General features: G+C 42.4%; 1 protein-coding gene across 2 annotated transcripts in view; it reads right to left on the bottom strand.

Annotated features, from left to right (window-relative positions):
• ACSL3 (acyl-CoA synthetase long chain family member 3) overlaps nt 1-25,013 on the bottom strand; it is a 74,559-nt gene that overhangs the window by 7,493 nt on the left and 42,053 nt on the right. For both annotated transcript variants that reach the window (XM_042950301.1, XM_042950300.1), the window contains 11 exons: nt 17,893-18,070; nt 16,293-16,402; nt 14,877-15,015; nt 12,525-12,675; nt 11,154-11,277; nt 10,843-10,914; nt 8,691-8,830; nt 5,226-5,398; nt 3,507-3,581; nt 1,996-2,187; nt 346-460 (listed from right to left, as the gene is read on the bottom strand). In XM_042950301.1, coding sequence (XP_042806235.1) covers nt 346-460; nt 1,996-2,187; nt 3,507-3,581; nt 5,226-5,398; nt 8,691-8,830; nt 10,843-10,914; nt 11,154-11,277; nt 12,525-12,675; nt 14,877-15,015; nt 16,293-16,402; nt 17,893-18,070 — 1,469 coding nt within the window. The remainder of the gene's footprint in view (nt 1-345; nt 461-1,995; nt 2,188-3,506; nt 3,582-5,225; nt 5,399-8,690; nt 8,831-10,842; nt 10,915-11,153; nt 11,278-12,524; nt 12,676-14,876; nt 15,016-16,292; nt 16,403-17,892; nt 18,071-25,013) is intronic.

Here is a 25,013-nt window from a genome sequence, read left to right as displayed (position 1 = left end):
CTTTGCTCTGACTGGTTCTGGGAAGCTTCCGTGTGCTGGGGACAGGTAGCTGGGGGTACCAAGGTGGCAGGAAGGAGGCCGTGATTTTCGTCACCTCCCTACCAGCCAGGACACCGCAGTGAGGTACGGAGCAGGAAACAGGGACACAGAGAAAGACGAGGAGGAGACGCACCCCAAGGGAGGAATCAGTTAGTGTCTACACTGCGCTGAGAAGAGGCCTTTCCCAGAGACAACAGATAAGAAGGGAGAGTTCCTAGTATAATCTGGCAAAGAAGATTCATCGAGGAAGGAAATGCCAAAGGCACACAAACGTTCTGAGCAAAAGTAGGAGTTCTACTTTCTTACCTGTTTGCGTATGCACAAATGTTATCGATGAGTGAGAGATTCTTCAAAGCTGCCTCTACCTTCCCAAGAGAAACATATTCTCCTGCCTGCAGTTTCACAAGGTCCTTTTTACGATCTGGGGAGGGGAGCACATGAGAGATAGTCACAGTCAATACCTATGAATACTGGCCATTCCCGAAGTCATGTGCTATCAACTAAGGTCATTACAATAGTTACGCTAAAAGTAAAGGTACATAGTAAAATTAGACCCTAATGTTTGTAGTTTTAAATAAATTCTTCCAAAAAAGAAAATCAGCTTCTGACAAGGGACCCCGTCATCAGGGCCTCAGGTATGTTCTGCCGAACAGGCACGTGTCTGGGACCAGTTAACACCAGGAAGGTAAAGACTTCTCAGCGCCATCTGAAGGCTCACACACCGTCTGGAAAGCAGCGTGAGCAGGGACACATCACGTCAGGACAGTATGGCAGTGGTGAAGTGTCAAACCTCCCCAACCTGGCTTGGTCGGTTAAGCGTCCGACTTCGGCTCAGGTCATGATCTCACGGTCCGTGAGTTCGAGCCCCACGTCGGGCTCTGTGCTGACAGCTCAGAGCCTGGAGCCTGTTTCAGATTCTGTGTCTCCCTCTCTCTCTGCCCCTCCCCTGTTCATGCTCTGTCTCTCTCTGTCTCAAAAATAAATAAACGTTAAAAAAAAAAAATTAAAAAAAAAAAAAAAACCTCCCCAACCTGCTGCTTTGGAAAGAATGCCTCCAAGTGAGGCCTGAGCGGAGTCCTGAGGGAAGACCGGACGGTCACCAAGGAGAAGAGCACTGGTAAAGAACACAGACGGGGCGGACACAGCCAGTGATGGAGGTGGAGGCGAACTGGGGCTCCGTTAACAGAGGTACACCGAACTGAGCCCCTAGCAGCAACGTGGCCCAGTGAGATCAGTGCTGAGGAATCACATGGTACGTGTGTGTGTGTGAGAGGGTGCGTTTCAGGAGGGATGTCAACGTCGACAGAGAGGAATTTCTTACAACGAGGTGACAGAAGGTGTAAGCCTGATCATGGGAAGAGGGCACAGAGAACGAAGACAACAGTCTTGAGGCATGTTTCACATGACACATCAGTAGGGTGTGGGTAAGATACGAGGAGTTGACTGAAGAGTCTCATCTCCTCCCGGGTTTCTAGGTAGCATGACTGGAACAGAAATGCTATTAAGAAAAAAAGAATGTAAGAGGGAAGACGGGGAGCTATTTTTTGCCCCTGGGGGGGTCAATACTCGAACTGCCAGGCCTTCCTCACAGGCAAGGCCATGACACCATTCCAACAGGAGAGAGCCCTGTCCAATAACCTCTAAACAGCAAAGAATGCACAAAAAATAAATATTTCCTACTAAGAATTTGATTCTTTGAGGGTTATCTAATAATTCAAAATACCACTGCTATTGAACAGACTGAGACCTTCTAAAATGTCAAGCCTTAAAACTCCCACACAGTCCCTAGTATAAAATTTTATATTCCAGGGATGATACAACAGACTGTATCAACACTGCAGAAAGATACATTCTTATATTATTGAACAGCTTCTCTAAATATACACTTATCTCTTTTGTAAAACTATTTCCAAAATGTCCACTATCAGGGGGGAAAAAAAAAATGAGATAGCTCACCAATAATCTTTAAACAACCGTCAGGGTCAAACTCCCCAACATCTCCAGTACAGAGCCACCTCTGTCCATTTTCATCTTCAAAGAAATCAGCTTTTGTTTTTGCTTCATTTTTGTAGTATCCCATTGTCACATTTTGACCGCCAATAAGAATTTCACCCCTGGGGTGTGGCTTATCGGTATTAAAGTATCCACCTAGAAAACACAAATAATTTAGAGTTAATTCAACATTTTTATCCCTACGCCCATCATGTGAAAATTGGAAACTATGACTGTCTAAATAGGGAACATCTGATTTCAATCCAAAGAGTTTCCCAAAAGAAGTAAGGCAGACAGCATGAATGAGCAAAACCCATTAATATAGAACTAGGTACAAATTTTCAGTTGCTTAACCATAAGCACTTCTGCACTTAAAACCACTAGTCCAAGAAAAAAAATTACACCGAAAAATCCAACACTTCCGGTATTAAATAATTACCTAGACTACACAGGTAAATCCTTTAAGGATTCTGTAGAGATTCTTACACATCTGATGAAAGTATTAAATCACATATTTAATAAAATACCTCTCTGTATAAAATCAAAATTACACTGTATTTAAAAGATTTATGCCTTACAGATAATTTCAGAATGATTCCAAGTTTAAATTTATTGAACATTTTCACTAATTCTGCTAAAAGATAATCGGACAATGGCATCAAACCCTCAGAATCTTTACTTTGAATAAAAGAAAAGTGCATCTAATCCAATCAGTGAAAATGTATGCACATTAACTGAAACAAATAATTTTTTTAAAAAGTGATTAGTATTGGGGTGCCTGGGTGGCTCAGTCAGTTAAGCATTCAACTTTGGCTCAGGTCATAATCTCACAGTTCGTGAGTTCAAGACCCACATAGGGCTCTGTGCTGACAGCCTGGGGCCTGCTTCGGATTCTGAGTCTCCCTGTCTCTCTGTCCCTCCACCGCTCATGCTCTGTCTCTCTCTCTGTCAAAAATAAACATTGAAAAAAAATTTTTTTAAATAAAAAATAAAAAGTGATTAGTATTTAAATGGTATAAACAACAGATTTTTATGAAATTACAGTAAAACTTTCCTTCTGATGACTCTAGATTGAAGTCCTCAGGGGAAAAGAAAGAAAAAAAAATGTACAAATCTTCCGTTTCATAGATTACACTTCATGGTTTTGTTTCCATATAATACACTTATGATCATTCCTAATTTATGGACATTATTCATTAAGCAGATTTCTCAAGTTTTTGCTATAATTCTTATTTGCATTTATGCAATAAGACAATAAGCAAAATGAAAACAATTCTATTTCTTCAGAATCATCCTTGAAACAAGAAAAAGAAACGCATTTGCATGGATCCTGATAGAGCAGTTCTATCACAAAAGACACGAGCACTCGTGGATAATTTTATATTCTAGAATAAGGACGAAAATGAAGCACAATTCCCATTTTAAAGTCGAAAATGACACCAGCGAACGCTCTCTGGGGACAACAGACTATTTACCTTCCTCCCAGTTCTTCAGTTTGATTTCACAGCAAACTAATGGTGCTCCCACTCGGCCAGTATTGTAGTCCCATACTAAAGACACAAATGAAAAAAAAAAAAAGTATTTGACTGGAGTGGTAAATAAACAGTTTCATTTTTCTGAATTACCAAAAGTGATGACTTATCCCAAAGCTTTCACATCCCCAGGGAATCTTTAAAAGCAGGAGTCACGAACTGGTAAACCACAAGCCGTGTGGCCTTGTTCTGTGTTTTGATTCTGAACTGGTTATGGACATTTGAAAATCCAGGACATTTTACACAGAAGTGTGGAATCTCCAGGAGAAACAGGGTCCACACGCCCAGCAGCAAGTGTGGCCCCTTGAGACGGCCACGCCTGATCCAGGCCCCCCAGACTCCTTCCTTACACCCATCGTGTATTCTCTTACCTCGGGGCTCACTCCACTCCCGCAGTGGCTGTCTGCTTCATGAGTCTAGAGCCCCGCTCTTATAAGGATGATGGCTCACGATGGTTTACACCTGTTCTGCTTTCTTATTAGACCTGATGGCTTTGTAGTACAAATAACCTCTCCTACCTTCTCCCTCCCACCCATCACTGTTTCAGAGAGAGCCTCCCCGAATCAGCATACGCTATCATCTGTTTAAATTCATGCAGTGAGAGTTCAGAGACCAGGCTGGAGATCGAGGTTGGCTTGCAAGGATCTGGGAAAAGCACACACCATTACTGTGAACTGCTACTGTGCTATGTGCCCTTCTCAGGGGCAAATATCAGAAATAAAAGGCTTATCTTTAATACTTTACAGGTTGTTTTCTTTACACCATAAACTGTAACCGATTAATCACATTCAACGTGAATCTTAAAAACAGAAGACGTAAGGATCCTCAGGAGAAAGGAAGCATATATGCACGTATTTAAGGTTGCTTGTTTATTTCCTGCAAAATGAGACTTCGAAGTAGCTTCCAAAATACAGAAAATATCACTGAAAACAGGAAAATACAGAAGCAATGCAAGATAAACCTGCCATAAGAATGGACCACTGAAACAACTCAGCTAAGTAGGGGAAAATGATCAGTTAAAAGCTTGAGTATCTGTGAGTACCTAGAAAATGCAAAGCAGCTTTTCCTAGTAGCGAGAAGCAAAGTAACTTTCCTCCATAAAAGGGACAGACACATAATGCACTTTGGGATTCATCACCTACTTGGATAGTGGATCACCTCTTCAACCACGTCACCAGGACCCAGAAATTACCCTGGAATTTATATTCTCATACCCTGGAAATTATATTTTCTAGAACTGAATCTAGTTTCCCTCTCACACAGACCACGCCCATAAACCACTTCTGAGTTTAAGACTTAATATACACACCTAAACAACTCTACAAAACATGGTAATTTTTCTACACACAAAAAAACTTCTTACCTGATATAAGAAAATAAATGTATATAATAAAGACAATGCTTGTTACTACAACTTCTTTTCCAGAATGCTAAGTAGCTTTTAGAGGACACGTTGTAGTCTAACAGGAAAAATTCCTTCAACTACTGACTACTAGGTGTGCCTGATACAGTCTGGATACTGTATCAATAATCACCGTCGTCCTGCACACGAATACCTTAACCGCTCTCATCTGATACACTGCCCGAAACCACCACCACCACACGGTGCCTGGAGCTGCACCCCAGCCTGTGCCGGCCACACCAGGTACTGATAACACCAACCTTCCGTAATCGTTCCTGCACCAGAAGATTCGGTGAGTCCGTACCCCTGCCCAACGGGACAGCAGAAACAGATGTTCATGAACCGCTGTGTGGTTGCAGAAAGCGGAGCGCCTCCACACAACAGAAGCCGAATGTTTCCACCCAGCAAGCCTCGAACTTTTCGAAAAATAAACCTTGCAACAAATAAAAATAAAAATAAATAAGCAGAGAATCACAGGATTTTAAAGCTGAGTGGGATTTTCCAAAGTAATCTCCTGACTCTGAGGGTCAGGCTCACCCAAGGCCACACCACCCATTCGGGAGATTCTCTGACCCACTACTTAAATCCTAACTCTTGTAAGTTCAACCACCAAGTAAAGAACATAATGACTTTTCTCTTAACTTTTCAAGCAATGTTTGAATTCAAAACCGTCAGGTTTAACTTTGTATGGTGACGGCAAACTAGTGACTTGCTTATGGCCAGAGCAATTAGTTTTATATTCTATAATATATATATTAATACTGAATAATCCTGTTGGATCTTAACACAATGCTTTTAATTTAGCATTAACATTTAATTTATTTTTGAAAGACAGAGTGTGAGCAGGGGAGGGGCAGAAAGAGGGGGGATACAGAATCGGAAGCAGGCTCCAGGCTCTGAGCTGTCAGCACAGAGCCCGATATAGGCCTCGAACCCACGAACGGGGAGATCAAGACCTGAGCCAAAGTCAGATGCTTAACCAACGGAGCCACCCAGGTGCAGTCGGTTAAGCGCCCGACTTCGGCTCAGGTCTTGATCTCGCGGTTTGTGGGTTCGAGCCCCTTGTCGGGCTGTGTGTTGACAGCTCAGAGCCTGGAGCCTGCTTCCAATTCTGTGTCCCCCTCTCTCTGCCCCTCCCCTGCCCATGCTCTCTCTCTCTCAAAAATAAACATTAAAAAATTTTTTTTAAAAAGCAAATTATTTTTTGCTTTTCATTAGAAATGTGTACATATTTGAATGACCTAACTCTTTTTAAAAATTTCACTGGATTCTGAAGTGTTTATTGTTTTTAAGATGTCTGCTAAATTAATGGGGCACGCCTGGGAGGCTCAGTTGGTTGAGTGTCTCTTGATTTCGACTCAGGTCACAATCCCACGGTCATGGGGTCCAGCCACGAGTCGGGCTCCAGGCTCCGTGCTGAGCATGGAGTCTGCTTAAGATTCTTTCTTGCTCACTGTCTCTGACCTTCTCCCCCAACTGCGTGCTGTCTAAAATGAATGAATGAATGAAAAAAGATGTCTGCTAAATTAAAAAAAATAAAATTCAAATATCTAATTAAAATATTTCTGGAAAGATACTAATAAAAAGATTACTTGCTAATCTTTATCAGAAAAAGAGAAGGGCTTTTTTTTTTTTTTTTTTTAAACTCTGGAAAAGGTGAAGACTAAGCAGCAATCATTTAAAAAGTATTAACAGGCTTTGGGGTACCTGGGGTATTCAGTCACCTGAGTGTCCAACTTCGGCTCAGGTCATGATCTCACAGTTCGTGAGTTCGAGCCCCACATCGGGTTCTGTGCTGACAGCCCAGAGCCTAGAGCCTGCTTTGAATTCTGTATCTCCCTCTCTCTCTGCCCCTCCCCAGCTCATGCTCTCTCTTCTTCAATAATAAACATTAAAAAATAATAAATAAAATTTCCAGTTATGTTATATATGTATACATGTGTATATACATATATATATACATACATATATATACATACACATATGTATGTTAACAGGCTTTACAAAGTAGGTTATATATCCCACTAAGAAAAAAGCTAAAGTAAGGCAGGAAAAAAAACCAAAGTTTTAAATAATGTGGAGTATCTGAAAACTATATTAATATTCTCATAAAAACAAATTAAATGTTGGGGCGCATGGGTGGCTCAGTCGGTTAAACGTCTGACTCTTGATTTCAGCTCAGTTCATGATCCCAGGGTCATGGGATCAAGTCCCATAACAGGCTCCACTCTGAGTGTTGGGCCTGCATAAGATTCTCTCCCTCTCTCCCTCCCTCTCTCTCTCTCTCTCTCTCTCTCTCTCTCTCTCTCTCCTCCTCCACTGCTTGCTCTCTCTCTAATAAAAATAAAAAATAAATAGATTTAAAAAAAATTAAATGTCATCTTTTGTGTTCTAATTTCTAAATTATTTACAATTAAATCTATTTAAATCTATTAGCACTACGAAAACAAAATAACAATAAGGCTGGTGGTAAAACCTGTCATTTAACACTTTAAACACAAAAGATTTACTCATATTTGGTTGCCATTTTATATTCATATTGAAATACATTTAAAAGCAAAGAGAAACTATTTCTCAACTAAAATCACATACCACATAATGTGTCAACAAAAAATAAAAGCACACATTTTTTTTTTAAGTTTATTTACTTTGAGAGAGAGAGAATGGGGGAGAGGTGGGGGGGTGTGGAGGGAGGGAGGGAGGGAGAGGGACAGACAATGGGAGAGAGGCCAAGAGAAAAGGACATAGGGAGGGAGGGAGGGAGGGAGAATGGGGGAGAGGCAGAGAGAGAGGGACAGAGACAGAGAGAGGACAGAGGCAGAGAGAGAGGGACAGAGACAGAGAGAGGAGAGAGGCAGAGAGAGAGGGACAGAGACAGAGAGAGGAGAGAGACAGAGAGAGGAGAGAGGCAGAGAGAGAGGGACAGAGACAGAGAGAGGACACAGGCAGAGAGAGAGGGACAGGGACAGAGACAGAGAGAGGAGAGAGGCAGAGAGAGAGGGACAGAGACAGAGAGAGGAGAGAGGCAGAGAGAGAGAGGGACAGAGACAGAGAGAGGAGAGAGGCAGAGAGAGAGGGACAGAGACAGAGAGAGGAGAGAGGCAGAGAGAGAGGGACAGAGACAGAGAGAGGACACAGGCAGAGAGAGAGGGACAGAGACAGAGAGAGGAGAGAGGCAGAGAGAGAGGGACAGAGACAGAGAGAGGACAGAGGCAGAGAGAGAGGGACAGAGACAGAGAGAGGACAGAGGCAGAGAGAGAGGGACAGAGACAGAGAGAGGACACAGGCAGAGAGAGAGAGGGACAGAGACAGAGAGAGGAGAGAGGCAGAGAGAGAGGGACAGAGACAGAGAGAGGAGAGAGGCAGAGAGAGGAGAGAGGCAGAGAGAGAATCCCAAGCAGGCTCCACAGCCAGCGCAGAGCTGGACACGGGGCTCCATCTCCTGAACCAAGAGATCATGACCTGAGCCAAACTCAAGGGTCAGATGCTAAAGTGACTGAGCCTCCCAGGCGCTGCAGAAGCACACTATTAAACACAGGAAAACTGTAAATGGAACATTTTTTCAAATAATATTGCAGTATTTTTAATTGCTCATATTCTTATGCAAGATGGTGTTTTATAGTCCCTTTGACTTTTTAAAACAAATTTCTTACAACTATCTCAATTAACTGGGCTAGTAATAAGAAAAAATGATAAGTTACCAAAGAGAGGGGGAGTCTACTGACCTGTCACACAGAGGGGTGCCATGCCCTTTTGAAATCTGCTCCATTTTGTAATTATAGGCCAGAATAAACAGATTGCGCTGGAAACTACTCATTTCATTCACTTTATTCATGACATTTTTGTAGATCCGATCCATGATTTCCTAGATATATAAAAACGAGTTAATATAATCAATAATGCTATCAGCTGTCTTATATATTACATCTTCACAACAGATAAATATTTCTATCAGTACTGAGGCATTTTAAAAATTATATTCTAAGAGGAACAAACTTTTAAAATAGAGCCACAACTAGTTTAAAACTGAGGTTTCTATAAAAATAATTTTTCATAGCACAAATATACCTAGATGCTCATAGGAGTAGTTAGAAGAAAAAAGAAAAGCCTTAGGGCAGTAATGTTATCATTACTGATTTTTATATTGCCTTGCTTATAAAATAAGCAACCGTCAGGGCGCCTGGGTGGCCCAGTCGGTTGAGCGTCCGACTTCAGCTCAGGTCACGATCTCACAGCTTATGAGTTTGAGCCACACGTCGGACTCTGTGCTGACAGCTCGGAGCCTGGAGCTTGCTTTGGATTCTGCGTCTCCCTCTCTCTGTGCCGCTAGCCCACTCGCATTCTGCCTCTGTCTCTCTCAAAAATAAACAAACATTAAAAAAAAATTTTTTTAATAAATAAATAAAATAAAATAAGCAACTGTCTTATTTATTTTGGAAAATAAACGAACTAAATAAATGAACAACTATATGAAATGGTTTCTTAAATTCTCATACCTTAACTTATAAAAATACAGCCTCACTTTGCTGATAAAAGGACCATAGGGTTGGGGTGCCTGGCTGGCTCAAGTCAGTTAAGTGTCCAACTTCAGCTCAGGTCATGATCCTACGGTTCGTGGGTTCGAATCCTGCGTTGGGCTCTGTGCTGATGGCTCAGAGCCTGGAGCCTGCCTCAGATTCTGTGTCTCCCCCTCGCTCTGCCCCTCCCTCACTTGTACGCTCTCTCAAAAATAAATAAAAGTTAACAAATTTTTTTAAAAAGGGGGGGACCATAGGGTTATTTTGGTTGGTTGAGGGTCCCTTTTTTTTTTTTAAGTTTATTTATTAGAAAGAGAGAGGGCAGGGGAGGGGCAGAGAAAGACAGGGAGAGAATCCCAAGCAGACTCTGTGCTGTGAGCGCAGAGCCCGACGCGGGCTCTCCCTGTGAGCCGTGAGATCATGACCTGAGCCGAAACCAAGAGTCAGACGCTTACCCCACTGAGCCACCCGGGCGTCCCAGTTGATTGTCTTTTAATGCTACACGCAGGGAATCTTCCTTCTCTGCACTGCATTTTGCTCGCTAGGCCTATCACTATGCAGTATACTGTAATGACTTGAGATGGCTTTTCCTCTACAGTTTTAAATTATATTTAATTTTATAGGAACCAATACATGAACTTTTAAAAAGTAAAATACTACACCAAGGAAACTCCTCACCTCTAGAGACTATCAAACTACTCGTCATTTATACCGTGGTAACTACGTTAACTTTGCTGGCTGGGAGCACTCAAGTGTTTGCAACAATCCCAACACTTTGAGACAAAATCAGAAGCCACATAAATCTTACATTAAGGAGACAGAAAATTCCTTGCTACCCATTTCTACTCCTCTCATTCCCAGACCCCTCCCCATGCCTGGTATATTGGGATGCAAAGCGCTTCTCAGGTAATTAATTCAAAGTTGCACCAACTTCTTTGTCCCTTTTTCCAGTGACTAGGCCAGACCTCCTGTCTCAGGAAGGCAATGACACAATTGGCTTTGAGGAGAAGGATATCACACCTTCCCCCCATCTCCCACTGGGCTTCAGGTTTCTACTCATAGCAAACATATCATGAAAATGATCTGAGTAAGAAGCTTATTTAGGAAAAGGAGCTGATAATATCATAGGGAAGCTGAAACTAAGTTGAGTGTTTAGTAAATTTAAATAAATGAATAAAGCTAAAAAAAAAAAAAAAAAAGACTGAATAAATCCTGTAGCGCATAAGGCAACGTAAATAATCAAGAAGTAATAACTCCCACAGAAACTGCCTCGTCAACAGTGTCTTTCCCACTAGCATTTACATTCTGTAGCAGAGGATACTTGTTCAGTGCTCAACGTTGATTAATGGTCAATTCTTACCGGAACAGCCGCCATCAGTGTTGGTTTCAACATGGTTGTATCCCCTTTGCTTCCTTTCTTTATTTTTGAAGACTACAGAAAGAAAAAACAATCTCTATAAAGTGATCCTTACAGTGGAATTCTCAGACCAAAAAGTCAATTATCATAAATTCACCATTTTAACTCATTCATTGTAAAAAGAACTTAAAAGGCAAGTGATTAACTGATTAACTATCAGTTAATAGTTTTTTTTGCAACATACTGTCACAAGGATGGGGGGAAACGTGTTCAAGAAATTTGTTAGTATCTAAAGGCACCGACATTTAATTTACCTGATCTGCTAACGTCTGTGGTGAAGAGTAGCCGATGCGGCATCCGTGAGAAAGACACACAAGCTCAGCACTTAATTCTAACACGTGGGCCAGAGGCAGATATCCAATGTAAACATCTTCCTCTCTGAAAGACAAGGGGATATAAAAGCAACCGTCAGAGGCCAGCTCTGCAGGAAGCGACTGCAAAAGGGAGCCCGTGTGGGGAGAAAGGGAGAGTGAGAGTGTGTGCGTGTGTACGTGTGGGGGAGGGGGGCGGCAGACACACACTGGGGGTGTGCGGGGTGTGCAGGGAGGGCGGGGGCGCACAGGGGGAGAACCACAGCTCAGCCTGAACCCCAGGAGGCAGACACTAAGGAGGAGGCTCGTCTCCGGTCCTACTCGAAGGCACTAATTAGGAGCGCTGCAGGAGCCACATGCTAGGAGAGAAGAAATGAAGGCTGGGGGCCAAAAGAAGGGTTCTCTCGAAGGGCAGGGGAAATCATCCGAAAAGGAAATGGTCTTTAAAGCTGGTGGGCTCCCAAACGGAAGAGTCCAAACAGAATCCACAACTGTTGGCCAGGAGTTTTACAGAAGAGACTCCTGTTTTGAGAGTTATTTACAAATAATAAATTCTACCATGCACAAGAAAACGTGTACGTATGTGTATCTATTTCAAGAAGTGCCCCCACCTCCAAAAATATGAAGGGCAAACTAAGACTAACCCAGAGAACTGCTGCTCTGAATTCTTTCTAAAAGGGATCCATTCATAAGAGAAACCTCTCTCTCCATCCCTAAATTCAATTCCACAGTAACTGGCATGAGCGTAATTTCTGTGCACAAGGGCATCAGAAACATCCAGCCATGACCACACACCAGATCAGTCGTCCGCCCACTGCCATACAAGCCCTCACGGTCCCATCTGTTCTCCTCCGCCAGTCTCTTCCCACGGCACGCCCACCCTGCCCGTTAGTGCCGGAACTGCTCTTAAGAAGAAAAATCGGAGGCTGAATGAAGCTCAATAAACATTTCCTGGAATCTATGAAGTTACTTGTCCACCTGAATCACACCTGTTTAGGTATAAAAATGACTCTAGTGGCAATACTATCAACGGATTAAGATAATTCACATGAAGGGATTTGAGTCAGTTAAAATTTACTTTTAAAGTGAAAAGTAAATATTAACAATGATATTGTATGTAAAACTGTATTTTAAACCTCACAACTGTAACCGTTTTGTAATTAATTTAAGTGTCCTGCCCTTTTTTTTTTTTTTTTTTTTTTTGAAGGAAATGCCAACTGTGAACAGACTCTGAGAGACTAAGTTGGCCATATACTACTAAACGACACAAATGCTAATTTAACAACAGGTACAACCACCTTTACTATGACTTACCCCAGCCTTGGAATCCTTTCCGCCATCCCAGTTATACCAGCAATAATGTTGCTGTGGGAGATCATGACTCCCTTTGGAAGTCCTGTGGATCCACTTGTATACATGATTACTGCAATATCTAAGGGCCCTGGTTTGCTATGAGGTTTGTTTTCTGCATTGGAGGAAAAAAAACACACACTTCTGAGAAATTTAGCCATATTAACCAATTTTTTCCATAATCATGTTTGTTAACTCGATTCAACAACTAGGTCAGCAAAACAGATCAAGTCCCCTCACATAAAGGAAATATAGAATATAGAGATAAATCATAAATCTATAATGTCATAAGAGCTATGAAGAAAAACACAGCAAGACTAGGTGAGAGGACAGGAGAAGCAATTTAGATGGAAAAGTCAAGAAAAACTTTCCTGTCAAGTTGGCATTTTAGTAAAGACTTGAATACAGTGAGGAAGGGAGCCATGGAAACCCTGGAATTGGGAGAAGAATGTTTCAAGCAGAAAATAGGCAAGAGCGAAGGCCCTGAGGTAGCAATGTGATTGGCATACGTAAAGACCAGTGAGTAAGAGGAAAAACAGCAGGAAAGGATGCTGAAGTCACAGCCAGGACCATATCATGCAAAGCCTTCAAGGCCTCACTCAAGACTTTGGATTTCACTCCGGGGTAGAAAACAATGCTGTTTCAAACAGCAGTTCCTCATCACCTGTGGCTGCTACGAGGCGACCCAACTTGAGAAAGGGACGAAGGGCAGTAGGGACACAAAAGGCTATTCCAGCAATTCAACTAAGAAATAAGGGTGGTTGCTAAACAATGTTCTCGGCCTCACATGGTGAAGCCAAGCTGACTTGGCTACAGTCCGAGTCCTGGATTAAGAGACCGTGTCCTCCTCGGGCACAAGCTAAGGACAGCAGCCAACGTCCAGCAGACAGCAGAAAGACAACGAGAAGCGGGTCACGGATGGCACTGCCTGGGTTAATCCTGGAAGCCCAGGTGGACCTCCTCAGTAAGTGGGGGGGAAGCGATTTTAAACGTGTTCCCCAGTGAACCCTTCCTCTCCAACATGCGCAGGCAGATCTCATGACAACGGTCTTCGTTCCAGTCCCACCTTCCTAGCCTGCCACTCAGCCCTTCATCCCAGGCACCGTCCTCCACCACCACCGCGTCCTACGAACTGCTATGAGGCGGCCCTCCTGCAGCCCCCGTGTCACCTGACTCCCGCTGACGACTCCTGCCTCACTGATGGGCTCCTCTCGCTTGGATTCCAGGAACCACACAGCATGGTTTCTTCCCTCTTCTCTGACCAACGCTCCGCTGCTTTCAGAGGCACCATTCTCTGTGGGTGGCCTCACCTACTTCCACAGCTACAATTAAAACCTAAGTGCTTCTGGCCTCTGAATCTCTTAACTCCAAACTTAGCTCCAGAGTATATGCCATACCCCCACTAAAGATCGACACTGAGGGGCGCCCGGGTGGCTCAGTAGGTTAAGCATCCGACTTCGGCTCAGGTCATGATCTCGTGGTCTGTGAGTTCAAGCCTCGCGATGGGCTCTGTGCTGACAGCTCCGAGCCTGGAGCCTGCTTCGGATTCTGTGTCTCTCCCTCTCTCTGCCCCCTCCCTGCTCCCACTCTGTCTCTCTCTCTCAAAAATAAAGATTTAAAAAAAGTGCTACACTGACTGTCCCACTAGCACTGAAAATTCCATATGCCCAACACTCATGTCAGCACAGCCCTATTCCCATTCCACAGCTGAGTGCTTACATCTAAATAAGCACTATGTTTCCAGCTACAGAGGAAATCCAGTCCCGGCATCGTAGCAGCTTCTGTGACATTCCCAAATCCCAATACGCTAACACTCAGTGACACTGAGAGTGGGAACCTCCGGCACCACCATGCCCACGTGTTCCAGCTAGAGGATGAGAAGACATTCCCTCTGGAAGGAAGAGGGAGAGTCTGAGCCGGGAATGAAAGCAGGGATCCAGGATTAGCCACTCCAGCCATCTGCCCATACTTACACAGAATTCACACAGCACTGGTTTGACGCCACGATTTACGAAAGTAACTTCAAACCACTCAAAACTATCAGAGGAAAGAAACGGGAAACCTGTCGAACATAAAAGTCTGTCCAACTAATCTCAAATACGTACTACTTTTTAGAATACGAATAAATTAACGTGTGGGTTCTTCCTGAAACCTTTCTTCAAAGGGCAGAAAACAGTAGATGTAGAGTGGCCGTACTTCCCAAAGTGACGGTGCAGGAAGCGGGTTTGTCCCTGACCTGACTTCAGGGTCTGGAACGACTCCGGAGAGCACGGTCGCTGCAGAACCCCGGGAGGGACCTGGCGGGGTGTGCCGTACCTGCGCTCGCCTTGGATCCGAGGGCCTGCACCGCGGCCATGGTGTGCACGATGACGCCCTTGGGGAATTCGGACCAGGTCGGTGGCTTCCCGTCCACGGTGATGATGTGCCGCAGGCGTGGGACTAAAGAAACGATATCCTGGAAAAACACAAGCGTGCCTCATGTTCTTCACTGTCCGTCAGCGAACAGCTTAGAGCCAGTCCAGGACCCGAGAAAGGTAGTTTACCACACAGTCACAGAATTATCCATTTCTTGCCTCCAAAAAAGGGTGAGGGGGTGCACTAGTATGAATACCACTTCCTTCAGATGGAGAAATACCGGTCGGAAGTTTACATTGCTATTTTATGGCATTAGACTTACTGTGTGCCCTGTTCTTCGGTACAATCCTAATCAACAAAGTCACTTCCTTACAAAATAGGCGTGTAAGAACAATGGAGCAGCCATCGCCCCGCATGTTTTCAAGAGGCTAACAAAGATGGGGGGATTCACTTACAAACCTGCATATAAAAAGGGCGCCTGGGTGGCTCAGGTAAGGTTAAGCATCTGACTTCAGGGCACAGGTCATGATCTCACGGTTCGGTTCGTGAGGTCGAGCCCCACATCGGGCTCAGAGCCGGCTTCAGATCCTCTGTCCCCTTCTCACTCTGCCCCTCCCCCACTGGTTTTCTCTTTCTCTTTCAAAATAAATAAACAAATTAAAAAAAAAAAATCGCCAGGGGCGTCGGTTAACTGTCTGACCCTTGACATGGGTTCAGGTCATGATCTCGGGGTCAGAAGACTCAGCCCCACATCGGGCTCTGTGCTGACAGCATGGAGCCTGCTTGGGATCTTCTCTCTCTCCCTCCCTCCCTCTCTCTCTCTCTCTCTCTCTCTGCCCCTACCCCGCTCATATTCTTGAGAGTGCTCTCTCTCTCTCTCTAAAAATAAATAAACTTAAAAAAAAAAAAAGGCAGATATTACTGTTTTCACAGGAAGTCATCTAGAGACTTAAACCCCTTTTCTCCTATAGTTTCATAAAGTCTCCTTTTTCCTTAAAAAAATTCTAAAACCTCATAATGACCCAATGCTTCCAACATAAAATGAGTTACTACTTTAGAAACAACCCTTCAAAATTAGAAATTTACTGAAAATAGACTAGAACACAAGTGAACACAATGAAAGTTATGACCCCTTCCCCTTAGACACGGGCGTATATATTATACTTACCAATCACTCTGAAACTCTATGCACTACTTATACATAAATACAGGCAAAATCTACTTTTTCTTTTCTAAAGGAAAGGAATGAAGTATGATATTCCTAAAAGTTTACAAAGATATTCAGGATTTGAAAGGTCATAATAGCATCAGTATCAGAGCCCAAGACACTGAAAATTCTCAGGTTTTGGACAGTTACAAAATAACTGCAGTCCTCACCTTCAACTTTGTTTGCAAGAGTTCTTTACTGGTAATGATGTTGGTCACCTCTGTTTCATTCAATCCATGAACAATAGCCGGACCTCCTAGAGTAGCATACAATGTAACAACTACAGGGAAAAGAAGGGCAAGTCAAGTGTTTGAACATTTCATGGAAGTACCAAATATAAACAAAGTCTCTGAAAGTGGTCATGAATCATAGTGGTATACTGAGCCCTAAATTTAACCATCCGTGGCTTATTACATAACTGTGCTACGATTTTCTAAATTATTTCAATATACTAATAAACATGCCCACTCACTCACCCTTTCCTACCTAATTGCTCCCCCAAGATTTCCAATATTTTAAAACAAAAAAATCTGAGGGGTGCCTGGGTGGCTCAGTCAGTTGAGCATCTGACTTTGGCTCAGACCATGATCTCATGGTTCATGAGTTCAAACCCTACATCGGGTTCTATGCTGACAGCTCAGAGCCTGGAGCCTGCTTCGGATTCTGTGTCTCCCTCTCTTCCTGCCCCTCCCCTGCTTGGTATCTCTCTCCCTCCCTCTCTCTGTCTGTCTCTCTCTCTCTCTCTCTCAAATATAATTGAAAAAAAAAATTTTTTTTTTAATTTTTTTAAGTTTTGTTTCACCTACACATGTTGCTCTGGGATGCCACAATGGAAGGGATTATATTTGACTCCTAAAACGTCAAAGCCTTAGTTAACTACTTGGTACGAAAATAAGAAAAAAGAAAATATACCAGTAAGACGCACTGAGTACCGGGTTGATGGTGCGATATATTAACATGAACAAATGGCAGTACTGCTTACTCTAAAGTAGAAAGCTAAAGAAAAACATTCTAGAAACGCTGACATTTAATGATGATCCTGTGGGCTTTTATTTGCTTTCTGCCTAACTGACAGAAGCTAGACTTAAAGTGACTTTGAAAGCTAATTATTTTAAAGCTTCTCAAAAGAAGCATACCGTAAACCCGAACCTATGAAAGCCAAAGGGTATCTCAGTTTTTAAAAAAAAATATTTACAGCAGAAAACCTGATAAAAGCGTCATCTTTTCTGTTTCATCTCAAAGGTAAGTCAACGTCCAGACGTCACGTCACGTTTTGGCACCAAGGCCTCTGAGCTAAGCTCCCGGGACGACCTCACGGGCTGGGGCCTCAGGGTTGCCACTTGAATTACTACAACATAAAAACTCCCTATCATTGAACTTGCAGTTGGGTTCGAGTACTGACGTCACCTGTCACTGCTAACAGAAATGGCACAACAAAGTGACACTAACTTCACAAGAGAGCTCCTGAGAGGACCGGCCGAGCCTTCCCTGACCCACAGGCGTAGGCCTCACTCACTAGGCCCCGAGCCCCGCAGTCATACGTTCCAGTCCCCTTACCACACCGGCCCCCCAACTGTTCCACACTTGATTCCTTTCCCAAAGTAGACCCACAACTCGAAGTTGTAACAGAATTCTCCCCTGATTAGATGCAAGGTGAAATTAACTCCCGGATTTTAATTTCTTAAGAATGAAATATTTATAAACAAACAATATCCTCTGTCCCACAGTAACTCAAGTCTGCTCTTCCAGAAGATCAGAAAGCCTACGTACGCTGAAAATTATACATAAAGCACGCCTGTGCAGCAATCATCCATTCGGCCCTGGTTTCACAGAAGATGGCGATGTTGGTCTTTGGTTTCTGACCCAACATCTGTAAGCCATTTCCAAAATTAAGAGCTCTAACGAAGACATCTTCATAGGAGAGCCAATTATAGTGTCCGAGAATAACCTGATAAACAAAAAACATATAAATACCTTTTAATGTAACCAAAATATTGTCTTCTAGAAAGAAGCCAAGAGTTGCTCCAAGTTCTAGGACAAACCAGAGTTACGTCTGCATGTAATTTAACTATTTCTTTCTAACAAAAGTTAGACAGTGAGTTTCAAGTGAAAAAAACCTGTTTTGAAAATTAGCTATTTTGTGACATTTTCTATGACAAATCGCATGCTAAATCCTTCACTGTAATGGCGGGGGGGGGGGGGGGTTATTTTCAAAAATCTTCAGAGTTTGACAGGATTTTAAAGATCAATTTTTTGACCAAAGGATCCTACATTATTAATTCACTTATAGATCATTAACTTAAACAATATAGATGTTAGCTTAAAATTTAGCCTAATATATCCTACATTATTAATTCACTTATAGATCATTAACTTAAACAATATAGATGTTAGCTTAAAATTTAGCCTAATATCAAGTACTAAGGGTACCAATATTTTACTTTCCTTCTATTTATGAATTCCCAGATTTTAATATCAAATGATACAATATGATTCACAAACAGAAACTGGACAAACCCAAGATAATAGACATATTTATGGCTGTTCAATTTGAATTGCTGTATCCAACCAGGACTAGTCACATTATTCATCTAAGCCTTAAGTACCAACTGGCACCACTGGGCTTTCAACGTTTTATTTGTGTTTACCATAAGTACAGGTAACATTAAGTCTACGTTAGTAATAATCCTCTTGTAGAACTGGCTAACATTTTTGTTTAGGAATTTTCTCCAACTTATATCGTACCATAAATCCCCAATTACCTATAGATTGGATAAAAACCTCCTCACACTACAAATATATACATATAGTTCCCAAACATGGCTGTTTCACTAATACATCTCTCACACACCTTAAAACCATCTAACCACATTCATTTTCAAAAATGCATACATTTAAGACAGTTCTAGAAATAAGAGGCTGGGCGAAGATACAAAAAGGAAAAAAAGGGGGGGGGGTAAATACTGCCCTCTAGTGTCCTATTCCATAATGTACTTAAGAAATAAATTCCTATTTTGATGGTTAAGGCAACTGGATTTAAAATACTTATTGAACTTTAGTGGTTCCAAACTCTCACCTTGCTCTGCACCCCCATGAAATGCTCAGCACGGGGAGCTCCAATGACTTCAAAAGGAGCTCTGTGGGGGTGAGAAGACAGATGAGAATTTGGCCAAAATGTGCACAAACTGGATTACAATTATTAAGAATTTTATACTCCAAAGATAAGCATGAGCTACCTCTTAGATTCCAGAATCTAAATGATGAGCTTTGTAAGTTTCAGAGAATGTGTGTGTTCTGAAAGGTATTATCTGTATAATCCAAGTATTTAAATCCATATAATGGGGCCACCATATGGCAAAGAAATCAAATCACAAATTTAACTGAAGTGTAACCATACTGAATTTCACTAAATTCTTTAAACCACTGAATCTTCTATCTTTCCCATCAAGATTCCATTTAAAGGCCCCTACCCACCCTGCAATTTTGTCTTTTACTGGAAAAAATTTCCAATTCTAACTTTGTCCCTATGGTTAGCTCAAACCTGAGATTAAATTCATTTATTTACTCCCTGCCCACACTGCTAAAAAGAACACCCAACCTCATTCTATCCAGGATCATAGACCCAGCAATCCTATTATGCTTCCCTGCTGTATTCATTTTCACTCCCTCTGAAATGGCTACTTGAAACCTTCTCTCCACTCAAATATCCTCTGCCCCACCCTCTCTCCCTCACTTCTCCACTTCCAGCTGATGGTACGATCTCATAGATCACTGAGAAATTAGAAATGCAACAGGAATGACCTTATCTTCCTACCACCAAGTTTAACAGCCTACATACATCTGTGTCCTTGGTCTCTGCAGAATCTCATGGTATCACAATGGTTGAAGCACCCCTAGCAAAAGCCAAACTTACAAAGACTTTACTTCAAGGCGCTTCCCAAACTTCTATCTCCAACCTTAACCACCTCTACATGCATAGCCAAGTTCAAAAACCTTACCCTAGCCTACAAAGCCCTGGGACCTAGCCATTGCCAGCATCTCTGTGCTCATATCAAACCCTCTTCCCCTAACTCATTACTTCCTGTGAATGCTTTGTCCTTTCTGTCCTTCAAACAGGCTGGGCCAGGGAAGGAGCTAAGATGAGGCAAGATGGGTGCCATGGGCACAAAATTTAGAGAGGTGCTCGTTCTCAGGGTCAGAATACCTTCCTTCCATTTGGCACCCCAACTGCCTCACCCAACAGGCTGCATTCCAGTTTTAGAGTCAGTGAGTGCACTATCCCGTCCCACTACACGGAAGGTTCATTACACAGATCTTCACAGAGGTGGCTCTTCTGTTGTTCAGACCTCCACGAAGAGAGGCTAACCCTGATCTCCAATTAGCATTATGTCTTCACAGTAGATATTAAATCTTTAACTTACTACTTACTGTCTCTCTTCCTCCAATACAAATGTAAGAGCCCTGAGAAGGGTAACCCGTGTGTCCTGTTCATTATTGTCTCCCTAATGGCGTATAGTTGGCACTCAGTCATTATTTCCTATACGCATAGAATGAGCAGTGTTAATTAAACACAATTTCAATTCACTCTGGGCTTCAGAGAGTCTTCTGACCCCTGTCTCCTCTAGAAGCCTCATTTTTGAAAAAACTGCTTTTAAAAACATCCACATCCACCTGATCATTTCACCCCTCAAGCTACTTTTGTTCTGGCCACCCTTCCATTGTGCACATCCTTTGCCTGCCACCTCTCAACTATTCTTATCCATGGGGCGCCTGGTTGGCTCAGTCAGTTAAGCATCCGACTCCTGATTTCAGCCCAGGTCACGATCTCAGGGTTCATGAGATCGAGCCCCACGTCGGGCTCTGTGCTGACAGCTTGGAGCCTGCTTGGGATTCTCTCTCTCCTTCTCTGCCCCTCCCCCGCTCATCTACACACACCATATATTCTTATCCATGACCCCTGAGACACTAATCTGTTCAATTTTCCCGACTCTGAGTCAGGAAAAGGAATGACTAGTCTGGATAGGTAAACGTCTACCATGGAGCCTTTGAGCAGTTTCCTAATTTGTAAAGTTAGAGGGAAAGTTAAGATAGGCCCTATGGCTGCTTTCCTCGGGTGGTTTCCTCTCTCACATTTAATTGGCTTATCTTTATTCTGTGACAGGTGTGACATACACATGTGTAAATATCAGTGTTATCACTCAGACTACCACTGCCCAGAACAGAGAAACTTAATAATTGACTGTTCAGGAACATATTGATGATGCTAAGATGAGGGCCTCTTATCTCAAAAGATAACCTATAAAAATAAAGTGGAGGTAACATACAGAAAATTCTGTAAAATAAAAGCATACAATACTTAACTATACAGGACCCTGACAAATGACACAATCAAATAAAGATCAAGTTTTCCGGTAGCTAAGGGTTTGACCAGTTCAAGTACCAACTTTTCTTTTACTTTAGCCATTTAGAAGAGAAGTACTTCAAAACGAACACTTTCCTGCCTTCCTCGACAAAGTACACCTGGTTTCATTTAGCCCTACTCTGTGCGAATGAAGATCATGACAATTTATCGTGAAGGAGCCAGAGGGTGAAAATATCCAGCAGGTCTGGATGATGGGTGATGATCATGAGGAGAACGACGATGAGGAGGAGGGCGGCCAACCTTTGCCAGTGTTCACGCCGTGCAAAGCACGCTGCAGCAGCAGCTTGTAAGACTCTCACACTAACTCTTGAGACACAGTATTATTAGCCCTATTTTACCAATGAGAACACCGAGGCATAGACAGAGTAAGCATAACTTGCTCAAAAATCACACAGCCGACGTAGGACCAGAATGCGAACCCGGACAGGCTCATTCCGGAATCTAAGGACTAAATTACAGCGCTCCGAGGATGCTACAGAAGGAGGCGGCTGTCACTGTGCAGGTGAGAACGGTGGCCTGATTGACATTTGTAAAAGATCCTTTCAACTGCTGAGTGTGCGTGGGTTAGAGTAGGGGCAAGCGTGGAAGCAGAAGACCCGTAAAAAGGGGGATGGGGGAACTATTAAGGGGGGAAAAAAAATCAGACTCCTGGTTCTTTGGCTCGAGCCATTTGTTACCCGGCGGTGCCTCTCACAAACGGGCTGACCAGGAGAGAAACAAGCATGGAAAGGAAAGCCAAGGTTCTGGCTGGGGAGAGCACTCTAACAACCAAAACACGAACCCTGGCCAAGAGACTGCCCATTGTTTTTTCTATAAATTAGGATGTAAATGTCCTAACGGGTCAGAAAATAAATACCATACACATATGCAAATAGATTTATATATTTATATATATTCATATATATATATATATGAATGACTCTGGAATAAGCAATAACACAAAAGTAGGCACTGCGGAAGAGGCAAGCTAAGTCAATTTCCAAGAGCAGAAACGAGTATTTCTATGATCTTTTTGGATCAATTTACAAAGAATAGCATAGCATAGTGAAATCTTCTCTTTCTAAGCACCATGATTATATGATCTCTTTTACTTTCTTCTAATGTGTGCAAAATACAGTGTTTCTGGTGGGTAGATTACTAAATGTCTGAGCTGGCTTCATGCTCCTTTTTATTTCACTGTAAAATTATTTTTTTTTCTTTGCAACTTTGTTCTATTTCAGGTCCATGTGTTTTAAAGACGCTCTGGAAATCAATCCTTCACTGTTCTTAATTTCCAAAGACCTTAGTACGATGCATTCGATGCATTCGCGGCCAGGAAGGCTGGTGTTGGGAGAGGCTGACACAGGTCCCAGGTGCTCAGAGCCCCACCATAGTTTCATACAGCCAGAGGAGACTTCTGGAAAAGCTTGCCAAGCCTCAAGAACATAGCAGCCTCTGCTTCTCTGCCTTTTTTCTCTTTGTGCCCCCCAGAGAGACCGGTCTTAGTGAAGCAGAAGGCCACACTACCATGGGCATAATCAGAGTAGAATCATCACCACTGACTTCTCTGCTTATCTTTCCTCGGGAGCTCAAAACTGACTTAGGATATGATGGAAACAAAGCTTCAGAGTTCTGGGTATCTTTATTTGAAATAAAGGTCTGGGTATCTTTGTTTCAACTATATCAGATACATTCTAGGGTTAATCCCCAAAGCTCAGCCCCCAAAACAAGAAGGAAGGAAACGTTGACATACTGCTACATCACTGGCTGGCTTTCCCAATTCAAGATTACTGTCAAACAGGGAAACTACTGAATGACGGTACATTTCATTACAAACACGTCTGCGCTCTAGTTGGGAAGCATTCCGAGCAGAAGCCACATTACCCTAAGCAACTCCACTCTTACATCTACCTAAACACCTGTTGTGAAATGTCCCCCTTTTACTGTCAGAGCAGAGGCTGCTTCTGCTGCAATACAGTGGGTGTAAACAAGAAAACAAAACGTGAAAAAAAACCCAGCATGTTTATAACACCCAGTTGAGATACCCACAGTCCAATGTTAGAGTTACAACACAGACCGAGAAAACCAGAGTCTTAGCTAATCAGTGGTGTGGCACTTTCTTCTTGAGTAAGGCTAACAGAAAACATTGGATTCGTTTACTACACACGAAACCTAAAAATTAATTTTTTCCCAATTAGCCTCATTTCAAATATGACATTTTCTATATCAGAGTTTATTTATATAGAGCCCTCCCGAAAAAGTCCAATGAATCACAAATGCCAATCGCATGGCAGACAGACTTGACAGTAACATGATACAGACAGAGAAGGCAGCTGACTACAAGTGTTTTCCTTTTCAACTCTCCTATCTGAGTTCAAATATTTCTGTTGAGTAAATGAGGACAACAAAGACACCGCAGGCAGGACAGGGAGGAAAAGGCTACACACACACACACACACACACACACACACACACACACACGACAGGGAAAAATTTTCCTTGCATCCGTTGTGTTATCTGGCCACGTTGAAGGAGAAACTTCGATAGCTCTAGGATTTTATTTTGTCCTAATTACACTGATACCTGAAGTAAGAAGGAATCTCACATCTACCATACTGATTTCCTGTTCACATACTTGGAAGCTAGTTTGCTACTGTGAGGACTGAAAAATAGTGCCAGTCTTATAAAATGCCTATAACACATGTGCAATTCTGGAGAAAAAAATTAACCCTCCTGCTAAAGGAGGACTTCTGTTACACATGCTGAGATTAAAAACAAGAGAACCAATCTTTGAATTCAAATAGCATTAGATCAACAAACAAACAAAAGGAATGTTTTTAAGAGAAGGCAGAGGAGTGGAAAACTTTAGCACCTAAGAAAGTGGAAGTGTTTTTGGTACCCTGTATAACTGCCAGATCTCTCAAAGACAAAATCGAGGATGGTATTTCATAAAAAGTAAATATGGCAACTAAATATCAGATACCATTATGATAAAATGTTTTATAAGTTAAAATCTATAGGCTAGAAGAATAAACAAACATAGGTAACTTTATGATTTCCGTTTCAAGAAATGTGCTATTAACTCCAGATAGACCTTAAGTGAACTTAATAGAAAACAATTCATCTAAGTCAGCAGAAGAGAGAATATGCCTTAAAAGTAGAGTGACCCTATCATTTCCCCAAGCCACTACACCGTTAACGTGACAGGCAAAGCAAGATAAAACAAGGACGGCTCCAGGCAGAACAAGATAAAAGATCACTCTGCTTAGAGGGGATGAACACTTACAGGTTCTGTTGTCTAGACTTAAAATCATGTTTTAATTTCTAGGAGTTACTGATGTTAACTTGCTTGCCACCTCCTTCATGTTTAGAAGAAAAGGACTACAGAATTTGTATGGATAAGTGCTGAAATTAACAGGCTGGTAAGTTAAGGAACATCCCAGGAGAAGCTCTGAGTATTTCATTCCATGGTGTGATTATTTGAACTCTC

This window comes from Panthera leo, chromosome C1 (genome assembly GCF_018350215.1).
Source record: "Panthera leo isolate Ple1 chromosome C1, P.leo_Ple1_pat1.1, whole genome shotgun sequence".
In the NCBI taxonomy this organism is placed as follows: domain Eukaryota; kingdom Metazoa; phylum Chordata; class Mammalia; order Carnivora; family Felidae; genus Panthera; species Panthera leo.
This window is presented reverse-complemented; position numbering and strand designations above follow the sequence as displayed.